Below are 12,637 nucleotides of genomic sequence, written 5' to 3' on the forward strand. Positions count from 1 at the left end.
TGAGTCATATTTTGTCGATTGTCTACCATTCTCCTACAGTGCAGTCCTAAGAAGCCTTGATCTGCTTGGCATTTTCAGACTTGGGTGGTATGATCTGAACCTGGAAGGGGATGAAGAACTCTAGAAGAGCTAGATGTCATTTTCTGACTTTTCTTATTTTCCTTTACCCACTTAGTCATTGTATCCACATTACTGGTGATTGTTTATCAAAACTTTCATTGTGTAAATATTTTTGTGAAAGCACCTAAAGTCAACCCCACAATACTGTCACAATGTTGGCATCAATGTATTTGGTCAACATATTGTGGTATTTGATTTTGAGTTGTATAATAAACTAGGCTTACAATAGTGTGTAGGGCAGCATAAAGCCTTCACCTATGGTGCATCACGTCACTGAGGTATTAGAATATTTTTTGACATATTCTCAGATATACAGTATGTTAAACATAGATGTAGCACAGTGAATCCTTAAGCTTACCTGTATCTGTGGATGGCTAACCTTGGCTACCTTACCTACAGTCTAGTAGCCTGTCATAAATATTGTTCAAATTTTAAAATCACAAATAGGCCAATTGATTTTTTGCTAATAACATGTTGGACTCGTTTTTATGTATATTTTAGGCATTTTTTTTAAAAATAATTAGACTATACATTAACTTGGGGTTAGGTACTTCAAGTACCCCATATTGAAGATCTTTGCACTAGCCTACCTGTTAGCTAGCTAGCTAGTTAGCTGTTAGCGGGCCGAGGGAGCCACTTCACTCATTAGGGCTCCTTTAAGCCTCTCTCCCCCCGCCGCCCCTCCTCATTTTCTGCATGACGCTCCCTGCGCTCTCCCTCCCCTCTTCCTAACTTTGTTTCGTCCCTTAAACAAACGTCTCAACAACCATATTGATAAGTTCTCTAAAACCACTGCTGTTAAGACAAAGAAATGAGCGTTGTGACGACGGGAATACGTTATCGTGAGCAGCTCTTCTGACAGGTAGGTCGGCTAACGTTCTCCGCTTTTCCTCCGCTGTTCCAGCGCTTTCTGTGGTCGACACACGAACAAGGCTGCTTTGTGCGGATAGGATATTTGGATTATCAATAGCATCGATAACTGATATTACTGTAGCTCCTGTTCCCTTCACCGTTTGGTGGACAGGCATTTACGAAACTAAAGTAAAGCGCAGTCGTAGGACAACAGACTTTTTAAATAAAACTGAAAGACATTTTACTGAGGAAAAGTTAGCATAAAGTTTAAAAAGTTTAAATGAAGGTTTATTCCCATGAAACAGAAGAGGCATCAGTGTCTGCGGAGGGACTGGCAGGCGTGCGTTTTAAGGGTATAATAACAAGAACTCCTGGTGGTTAGCAGTTCCACAACCGTGGAACAAATGGGTGGTAGATATTAATCCGTCATTACTGTATTTGAATAGCACTAAAATGACACTGTGAACGTGGAAATAATAGACTAAGCTACAGGCCTGAGGCAAGGTTCAAGACTAGGTTCAAGTTTGCTTTTAGCATATTGGTTTCAACAACCACAGCTGCATTTTGTTATCACTTTTGTGTCTAATTATTCCCTAATTCATTAAATACAATTACTATCACTACATGAATGACTCCAAGTACCATAATGTGAACAACGTCTGTGACATTGTTAGCAGGGCCGCAGCTAACATTAAGGACCCTGAGGTCTATGTCATGTATTCTTTGTGGGTATTGGGCTGTGTTACCAACAGTAGAGGAGTTTATATTTTACAATTTAAATCATACACCACAGTTCTTTTCCTGGCTCTTTCTGGTTTGTAACTTGGTATACTTACCACTTTTTATTACTTTTAGACAAAAAAATAGATGAATAAACAACTAGGGATAAGTAATCAAGGCCGATACTGATTATTAGTAGATGCAGTAGTAGCCGATTTTTGGACATGCATTTACAGTAAAAATGGAAATTAGGATTTCAGAATGTTAGAAACTCCAACACAAAACTTAGTTTGAATGCTTTAAGCAATTATTTCATAAATTAGAAAGTTATCATGACATAATCCCCAGTAACAGAGACTCAGATAATGTGGTGGGGGGGGCATTAAGTCAGACTCAGTGGTGAGTGACAGACACAGAGCTGGGCGATATGGAGAAAATCAAATACCACAATATACTTTACCAAATACCTCAATATCAATACCGCAACAATATTGTAGTGTTGACTATTGGTGCTTTCACAAAATATTTACACAATGAGATTTAAAAAAAAACAATCATCAGTAGTGTGAATATAATGACTAAGTGGATAAAGGATAATACAACAGTTACAACAGTCTGGTAAGTAGAGAAAATGACTTTACTGTTACGATTATGATATCTAAAATCTAAGACAATATCTAGTCTCATATCAAGATATTGATATAATATTGATATATTTTTGCCCAGCCCTAGCTGTAGTGGAGCCAAAGTAGACCAGTTTTTTTTTTATTATTATTCATTAACTTTATGGCTTAGCAGGCAAATACAATGCAGATACAGATCATTTGTTAATTGCCGAAGATCTGCCCCAAAAATCGGCCAGGCGGTCGATCCCTGATAAAAATGATGTCGAGCCAGTCCCCCTGCTCATACCTTTACACTTGACACTGTCCGACTTGGATCCTCTGTGCTACAGACACAGGACATGACACATGAAAATATTGGGTCTTGGTACTCAGCCCTTTAATGAATATTATATTCTTATTACAGCATTCTGGGGATGGCTTGGAAACAACAGTTAATTTTGAGAAAAATCATGGGCTGCAACTAAAAATAAGTTTCTTTATCTAATCATTTATTGGGCTTCATTGTTTTTCTGATAATGAAGCAATCACTGTCTATAAAATGTTAGGAGATTTGAAAAAGCACCATCGCAGGAGCCATTTTCCCAGAGCCAAAAGGCACGTCTTCAAATGTCTGCAACCCAAAGATATTTATTTCACAATTTTATAAAACTGTAAAATCAGCAATAAATCTTCACATTTGAGAAGCTGGGACCTGAATATTAAATGACTTTTGTATGCATTATATAATTTACCGAAAATGCATTTAAGTAGGGCTGCACAATACGAGGAAAATCTTTAATTGAGATTATTTTGACTGATATTGCAATTGCCATATGATTCACGATATTGACGGGAATGATCATTTTTGTATCATTATACTCATTTTCATTGAAAATGATTAACATTGAAAGAAATTAAAATGATTATAGCGTGATTTTTGCGAGGATCTGTACCAAACAGAGATGTTTTCTTCGGTCTGTAGGGTAGGATGTGTAGGCCGAGACGTCTCTGCAGCAACACAATACTTCACTGATCCACATCTTTTTAGAGAACAAACACCTGATCCAGAAAATAATCTACAGATTCAACAATGAAAATAATTGTCAGCTGCAGCCCTAGCACAGACCTACTGCAGATCCCTGCCAAAATATGATCAGTGATTTAGTGAAATAGGCCAAAGCAGGTACGTTTGAGATCTTATTCCTGTGTCCACAGTAAGAATAGATCCTTGACTCCTGATGCAGTTTCACTTTCACAGCTTTAGTGGGAGAATGAGTCCGGAGTGTTCTTGATGCGTTCATCTTGGCTACAAGGCCACCATCCTCAGGTTCACCACGGCATTTTACGGCTGATCATCAGGGCAGACATTAGCAGATTATCTGTATCAGTGTTTCACTTGGACCGTTAAATAGGCCTGCACGATTCAGGGAAAATCTCGATTTTTAACTTTTTTAACTAGAATTGATATCACGATTCTCTACCAAGATTTTTTGGCACCTATAGCACCTTGCGCATCACCACAAGCCTGTAAACAGAGGCTTTGATGAAGAGGAGGGAGAGCATTGCAGCACTTTAAAACCTATTTTATACAGTCTATGTTTAAAACTCACAGAAGAAAATAGTAGCATTATGATGCAGTTGGCTCGTAAAATTAAATGAGAATCAAAGTCATTGAAAAAATTCAATTATTATTATTTTTTTATAAATCAACTTTATTTAAAATTAAATCGGGAAGAGGGTGAATCGAGATTGCGATTTTATAGAGAATAATCGTGCAGGCCTACGGTTATCTGATAAAGTTAATTCATTAAAATAGCGCCCTGCTTTGGCTTTGCCACAGCTCTGTAAACAGTCTGCAACACTTTAAAACAAACTGGTAGCACGTTAAAACTCCAGGAAGCTATATTAGTTTGGATGTATTCATTTTTTTGACTTTTTAAAGTTTCAGTTTTTTTAAATAATTTTGTAAAAGCAAGTTTTTCACTTTAAATGCATAGCAGTTCTAAATATTGGTAATTATCGGTTTCACCAACTACTAATAATTAGTATTGGCCTGGAAAAACCAGTGTCGGTTGACCCCTCACGCTCCTTGTTGATCAAACACAACACATAAGACAGCTCAGTGCATTGGGATGGAGCCCTGTCCAGACGCTGCTGAGATCACTACCACAGGGTTTTCCAGCTGGCCTTTGCCAAGTGCTCCACAAAGGTTATGGAATTTACTCTCATGTTCAGAGCAGAGGTGCTGGGCCAGCTCTTGTCCTTCCGTAAAGCACAGCACTTTGGTTTCAGACGTGGTTTTAACAGATCAGAGTGATCTTACTGCAGTAATGGGCCATTTATGACCCCCAGGCCTGCTCGGCTGGCCGTCTGTTTGTGCATGGCTCGACTCCTCTGCACGGTTCAAAATTAACTTTATTTTGTCCACCAGCCAACTAGCTAGTTAATGTTCATAGATTAACATTGTGTTTTCTTTATTTCTGGCTGGCGAGTGAAGGAAATCTACCAGCAACTTGCATATTTTACCAGTATTTGGCTGATAGATGGTGCTCATTTTGAACCCTGCTTGTCTGACAATACCACCTCAGAAATAAACCTTTGGAAGTGCATAATAGGTAACACACTGCGCAGTGGATTTGACTGCCACATGGCGATAGTAAGTGCAGATTTTATAGCATAAGGATATCATTGCATTCTTGTGAACTATAAATAAATTAGATTTGGAGCATGTTTAAATGACAGTGACTCCTACATTATGGCACGGTAGTATGATTGGTTCTGAACTGTGCCTCTCTATAATGGTCGACGTTACTATGGAAAGCCTGCATCATCGGGACTACAGCTGTATCTAATTATTCGAGGAATGCAGGACTTTTTGTAAGAAAAGGCTGTGCAGAATATGGGCTGGCTTTCTCAAATCCTTCTCTTCCCCCCACTGTTCCCTCTCAGCTGTGCTCCTTCGGCAATGCCACAGTCCCCACTCTGATGAGACGATGAGAACCTACACCCGTGGGGCCCCCACAGTCTTCTTCATAAGTCTGCTGTGGCCCCTGCTCGCCCGGCTGGCGGCGGCGGAAGTGGACCCCAGCGGAGGAATCCCCTTCATGGGAGGCAACTACAATGGCCATCCCATGCTGTACTTCAGTCGGGGCGATGTGGAGGCGCTGCAGTACGCAGCCACCGGCACTCATCGGGACATGGCGAGGAGGATACGCGAGGCTGGGGAAAGCATGCTGGAGCATCCCGAGATGTACCTGCCCCCCTGGAGCCCCGCAGAGTTCAGCGCCCGCTGGAACGAGGTTTACGGAAACAACCTGGGCGTGCTGTCCATGTTCTGCGTGCTGTACCCACACAGGGCCGGGGCCCTCGACCTGGTCAAAGACTACATGGAGAGGATGGCGTCTCAGCCTAGTTGGTAGATTTTCTGTCTTTTTTATTATTTCATCTCTTTAATTTGACACAATGATTTGAGGCCATGTGCAACAGTCTGTTCACTGTGAAATATTCTCTGTAAGAAATTTAAACCACCCTTTTTCTTTTTAACGAGACAAACAGGAAATCTGAGTTTAATCAAATTTATCTGAGATGGTGCTTGATATCTGTTTCCACCCCCATGTGTGCATCGGCCGGGTATTCATGCTAAATCCTCCCCTCAGAGGCTTTCTAGTCCGCCCCTTCTCCAGAGCGTTCTCACTTTCCTCTGTGGGCAGAGCTCTGGTAAAGATGCATTGTAGTCTGATAAGCCTGTGGTCCAGGAAATATGTTTAGCAGCTGTTTGCTGAACATGAAAGGAAATGAAATGTTCAGATGTGAGCTGAATAGCCCAGTGCAGGGGCCCCGAAGCTCAAGGCCCAGGTGACCAGACAGGGATGCACTCCACTCGGACTAATTTGATTAATTGTCAAAATGATTTAAACCAGGGTTCCCACAGATCCCTTTTTTAAAAAGAGTGTCCAATTTTTTTGGGAGGAAGACAATCAGTTTAAAATAAAATGAGCTGAAATGATCCAGTAATTTAAAAGGAAAGAGCAAAGACTAGAGCAAGAAAAGGTTTCTGCCCTTTGAGCCACTGCTTTACAGTATTGCTACGATGGATTATTAAATGGCCCTAGGATTACGGAGGTCACAGATTAAAAACAAATTAATTTAAAAAGAGTGCACAATGTAAGCACAGCATGAGCTAAAATAATGAAAATCTAAAGCTAGATATTGATACTCAACATCGGGTAATGAAACAGGGCCCAGTTTAGTCCTTATCATCTCCTTTGATATTATGTTGTAGTTGTGAATATTCTCAATCAAATGTACTATTGATCATATTAGCGCTAACCCTAAAATCGGAGATTCTGTCACGTACATAAATAACGTAGTTAACAGGAAAGAATAGTTATTGTATTTCCCTCTAATGCTCTAGATAATACACAGTTCCATAGATTTTAATCACAGATTCATACCATATATACAAAAAATACTAGGGCTGGGACAATATGCTTTTGTCCCGATTCGATTCTTTAAAGATACGTGAGTGCCAATTGGATTTGTATTGTCATTTTTCATTTATTGCAATTTTAGAAGTATTGTGAGTGGAGAGTATTGAGTATTGCGATTTTCTTTTCCTTCTTTAACAAAAACTAAAGTTTGATAATGAGACATTTAAAAAAAAACTGTTTTCTAACATGTAAAAAATACATGAATGAAAAATATTGAAAAGAATCGCTTTAAAAAATTGTTGCAAAAGAAATCAGGGTAAATACAATTTTAGATTTTGGTCCCCGACCATAAGAAATTAAATTATGTAGGAATCAGTAAATAATCCGCCGTGAGAATCAGCTGAATCCATCCATTCAGCCCATTTCTGGACAATCCTCTGGCTTTTCAGTGTCAGCCATGGCCGAATGCCACGCAGGCGTCAGCCTTCAACGCTGCGTCCTTATTTCCCTAACAATGTAATTAAGTCGGAAGTTAGTTCTGCCTCCAAGTGCAAAGTGGCTGAGAGGTGGAGTACAGCCATTCACTACGCCCCACAGCTTCCTTCTCCACAGCTTTTATTTCAAAGACTAAAGGAAGGAAGGTCTCAGAAAATAATGCTTGGAGAAGGTGTTGGGGACCATGGTAACCTCCTGTTCATTCACACATATTCACATCCTCTCACACAATCAGTGCTCACTAGCTACATATGGGGATTTTTTAACATTAACCATCATTGTTTTAGTTCTAATGTATATGTAAAAACATGTACATTTATCCATAAACTAAAGTCATCCAATCCCAAAATGTGGATACACGTTATCTTGTTCTAATGTTTAATTACATAACATGACACTGCATTAATATACTCTATATGTATTATTTTTACTGCAGTGTGGTTGGATCTGTAGACATGAGAAACCAAAGGTCCACAGAGGCAGAGCAAGTGTACGCCACTGCTGTCTGTTAATAACATAAACCTTAACTCTTCCTTCACACCGAGGATTGTGGCTGCAACAACTCTGAGACCATAGTTTCTCTTTCACAGGGGAAGACATCATATGTTCATAATGCTACAGAGACATCCGGGCTAGGGGTTTATTACCAAGGGCTTGCCTAGTTACAGCTGTTCACCCTGAGATGAACATTTTCACCCTGAGATGAACCAAATGTTATTTGAATGAATCGGCCACATATTCTAAAGGTTTATTTTCTCTCCTGATAATATGCCAACACTTAATAAACGTGTAGAAATGATTAAAAAAAAGACACACATATGCCTAGTTCCCATATGGATCCAAACACTTAATTGTATAACAATAACAGTTGTTGGGCAAATATTAAAACAGCAATGGGATGCCTGGGTAGCTCACCTGGTTGAACGTGCGCCCCATTTACAAACCCGTCAATAGAGGCAGAAAAACAGTATGAGCCTGGCTGCAATTCTCCACCATTACAGATGATTGATGCAAAATTAATTGTGGCATACTTACGTAGCTATCCAAAGTCCACACAAGTCAGCTCCCAAAGTATCCTGAATAAAACAGGCAGAGCAAGAACTCCAGTCATTTGGACTGTACTATGTGGACATAATTGCAACAGTAGTTGCGCTGTGACTGATGACTGATGTCGACAAGAAGAGACAAGAGTGCAGATTAAGAAAGAAAGGACTTTACTGAAGACCTAGAACAGTCTTCATCTCACAAATGCAAAGATGAATTTGTAGGCAGTAAAACACCACGTGTTCTCCTGTATGACCAGTAGCTCATAGTGGCTGGTGTTAATGTACTAATGTCAGCACAGGGGTTTCCTTTTTTTCCCAAAAATTAGATGAATCAGATCATGGGAAAAGACGACCCATTTCCCAAGGAATTCCGGGAAATGGTTGTTTAAAAAAAAAAAAAAATTGTAAGCTTGAGTAATGTATTGATAACCTTCAAATATGCGTTCCCAAATCCCAAACAGACTTTTTTTTTTTTAATATTATTTATATCATTATTTTGCCAGGTGGAATGTAAGGGACTTTTTGCAGAACTCCATTATAAAAACTAATGAAATCTGCCAAAGTAAACCATTGAATGATTCCTAAACCATTCTATTAAACAAAATCCATTCTGTGGCTGTTGAGATTTGTAAGCCCGACGCGCTGTACCATGTTTCATGTTTCTGCAGAACCGGAACCTGCTGAAAAGCAGTTTTTAAACTGAGTCAGGCCCGTTTACATTGTAATGTAATGTTACTTGTAACTTTCCTGTATAATAAATATGAATGCATGAATGAAAAGCGTACATACTACACATCAGTCAATCTCTACTTTAGATACATATCAGTCAGTCCTTTGCCTTTACAAATCTTCTCTCCTTGATAGATATAGATAGATAGATAGATAGATAGATAGAAGATAGATAGATAGATAGATAGATAGATAGATAGATCGATCGATCGATCGATCGATCGATAGATAGATAGATAGATAAATAGATAGATAGATGGATAGATAGATAGATAGTTTTTTTAGACATCCCGAAGGAAACTTGCGCTATTTATGTGAAATACATTTTAGCATTTCCCATTATCCTGTTCCTGTTTTAACAACAACATATCCACATTTGATTAAATGCCGATATCCACTGACTACATATACATTCTTCGTACTTACACTACTTTATTCTATTCAATTCCTTTCCTTGACCTAACATTTTTACTCCCTAAATCCTGATTACAAGATTTTTTTTTTTTTTGTCATCAAAGGTTCTAGGATTTTGTAAGATTCGATCAGCTCAGCATCATTTTCTGTGATTGCTCAAGCAGCCCAATCCTTCTTATTCGGCTGCCTGGCTGCTGTGTTGCCTCCAGCCGTTAGACAGGTGGGAGGGGGGGTTTACTCGGCTTGGTATTAATGCAATTTGCAGGACATTTTTCACAATATCAGTATGTGTGCCACAGAGCAGAAGCAAGAAGCCACTGAGCATGTGTTTTCACATCTTAACAACACACTGTGAGTTTTCTCCTTGGCTGCACTTTTCTTATGGTCACTGAACCTCTGAAGGCTTGTGCAGAGTGGCTCCAGGAATCAGTCAGCTGTGGTATTCACATCCTTCAATTAAGTCTCCGTCAACTCCAGGAACCATGTTCCGACGGGGAACTCCTACTTTGTGGCATACTGGTGCCTGCTTCATTTTTTTTCTTTTTACACAGTCTGTGCAAACATACAGAAGGGAGATTCTGTGTGCTTTGGCATAATTCAATATACAGCTCAACTGTGACCTGGCATACATTTCATTATAGTCTTCCCTTTTGCTATATGGGTAAATTGCAACATAAAGAGCAGTCAATGAGCTGACAGGAAGTCATTTAAAAAAAAAAAACTCAGCTGCCACTTAACATGTGGAACCCATGTATTACTAACACCAAAGGGATTTTTTTGTTGCCCTTTCCTGCTTTATTTCCAACACACTTTAAGGGTGCTTTCACACCTATAGTGTGATGTTGAATTTTTCGTTTGGTTCTGTTTGCGCTGCATTTTGTTAAATCTTTTAAATAGTACTGGCACAATTCACAAACACATTCGTACACTGGTGGCTGAGGCAGCCATACAAGGTGCTACCACCTCATCAGATAAACATTCATGCACATTTACACTCAGCGCAGTATCAGGAGCAGTTCTGGGTTCACTGGGTTCACTGCGACATGGGACTGCAGGGCCAGGGATTGAACCAACAACCTGATCCTTGTTAGGTGACTGCTCTGCCACCTGAGCCACGGCTCTAAACATCACACACGGTCAGAACGATCGCTTGTTTATTGGACGGAATATTTGAGTGAAACTCTCCAACACTTCTGGTCTCAAATTTATAACGTATTGGGGTTTCTGATTCTGCTATAGTGTTTCTTAGACTGTATTTTAGAAGAAGGCAAACTATGTGAGCAGCTGACAGACAGCGAGGGAAGGAGAGGGCGGCCCTGATGGAAGAGAGATTATCATGTGTTGTCACACAGACGACCAACGATGTGTGCTCAGAATAACTTATGGATCTGAAACGTTTCATTCCTTAATTCAGATTTTGCATGCTAGTAAATGCACTTTTCTTACCTAAAGTAACCTAAAATCTAGTGCACATAGAAGCAAACTGAGGCCCCTTTTTTTTGAAGCGTCTGAGCGAGGGGGGGGGCAAATCTTGCTAGCTTTCCAACCTTACCAACCCTGCCTTCAATGGATGTCAACGAAAAACACAGCATTGGTTTCTCAAATGAGTAATGAAATATAAAATAATATAAATAAAATGTCCAAGGAATCAGCAACAGTAGACTGTCCATGTCAGACGTGTTCTCACTTCCTGGAAATTTGGATTAGACATCAAGACGTGTGGATGCGGATTACACCGCAGCCGGATAGAAGTTCCTGAACCTTGTCGTCTCTCCAGTTAGACATTTTCTTTGTGTGTCCCATTTTCTTTTTCACCCTCGGATGTTTGTTTTCTTCCCGTTCTTACAGCCGTACGTCCAACGTCATCAACACGGCCACCCGCTCGCTGTAAGTTCTCACAATATTACTTTACACAGACTTTGTACTCGGGTGCTGGAAGGGTAAATTTTAAAGGTTTAATGTCCAGTCCAACTGATTGGGACATTTGAGTTCTCACATGTCAACTCTTGTGTCTAGATGCATTCAGGGTCCCAGTGCCTGTGTGAAAGGGGCTTTAGATCAGAGCTATGGTCTGAAGGGTGTCACTGTTCATTTTGTACTGCATTAAAGTTAACAGTTAGAGAGCAACACTCTGTCAGCGGCAGGTTAACAGCTGTGTTTTGTTATTGAAAAGCCTAAAAATAGTAAATTCATTCCCGTATAGTAATATATTCAGACACCACTGTGTAGACTAATGCAGTGCAAAACAAAGAGTCCGGGTTGTCAGACCATGGATTATGAAAACGAGTTTGAAGAAACAAGTGCCTAATGGTGCAACCCATGTACCGATAACCGAACCAAACAATTGTGACATGGATGTGGTTCCAAAATCACTACTAGGAAATACATGCTATCACAAAACTTTTTTGTCCTCCAGCCAAATGGCTAGTGAAGGTCCACATTTTTTGCAGCTCCTCAAAAATGTTGTTTTTTGGCTGGTGGGTGAAGAAAATGCCCCAGCCACTTGCATATTTTACCAGCATTGGGCTAGTAGACAGTGATAATTTTGGACCCTGCATGGTGTATAACTAAGTTCCAAATAAACGATCAACATTAAATCCCAAATTAAATACACAGCATTCAGTGTATCTGTACCCATATCCTTTATTATTATTGGCAAATGAGCTAACAGTTAACAAAGAAATCAAATCCGACATGCTCTGTCGCAGGTAGCATAACCATGGCTGTAAACTGACGGCTGTTCACAGAGCTGCTTAGTTTTGATGTAATTTTGTTTTGATTGTTTCAAAACCTCAAACTTATTTGAATGAAAGCGTCAGTGAACCGTGGCCAGACATCATGACGTCGGTGCTCGTTTAGATTTCGACAGAATCCTTGTGTATATTTCAGCATGATTTATTGACCTAGTTCAGCACTTGGTTTCAACACCACATCTGAAGTTCCCTTCTCTTTAACTACAGTGAGCAGAATGATTACAGAACACCTTTCTCTCTTTTACAACGTCAACACTAAGAAGTCAGCCTTCTCAGATCCTAGCGCCGGTTAACAAGGAGACAATTTGCTAGACTAGGCTATACTTTTACTGTCTCTTTATTGGTAAGCAATGGTGCGGCAGTTGCGGTGTAAAATGCTACTCAGCATCTTTATTTTTGCTCTCAAAGTGAATCATTGTTTTACAGCTGTGGTGGGGATAATTACACGGCTTCTTGTTCATGATAAACATTTT

The 12,637-nt window shown here is 39.8% G+C and overlaps 1 protein-coding gene across 1 annotated transcript in view; it reads left to right on the forward strand.

Annotated features, from left to right (window-relative positions):
- Positions 1-733: 733 nt before the first annotated feature.
- Positions 734-12,637, forward strand: part of LOC116705941 (dermatan-sulfate epimerase) — a 29,005-nt gene continuing 17,101 nt past the window's right edge. The window contains 2 exon segments of the mRNA XM_074783888.1: positions 734-982; positions 5,247-5,712. Of these exon segments, the coding sequence (XP_074639989.1) occupies positions 5,291-5,712 (422 nt within the window). The 5' untranslated portion in view covers positions 734-982; positions 5,247-5,290.

The sequence above is a fragment of the Etheostoma spectabile genome, chromosome 18, assembly GCF_008692095.1.
Source record: "Etheostoma spectabile isolate EspeVRDwgs_2016 chromosome 18, UIUC_Espe_1.0, whole genome shotgun sequence".
Taxonomy (NCBI): Eukaryota; Metazoa; Chordata; class Actinopteri; order Perciformes; family Percidae; genus Etheostoma; species Etheostoma spectabile.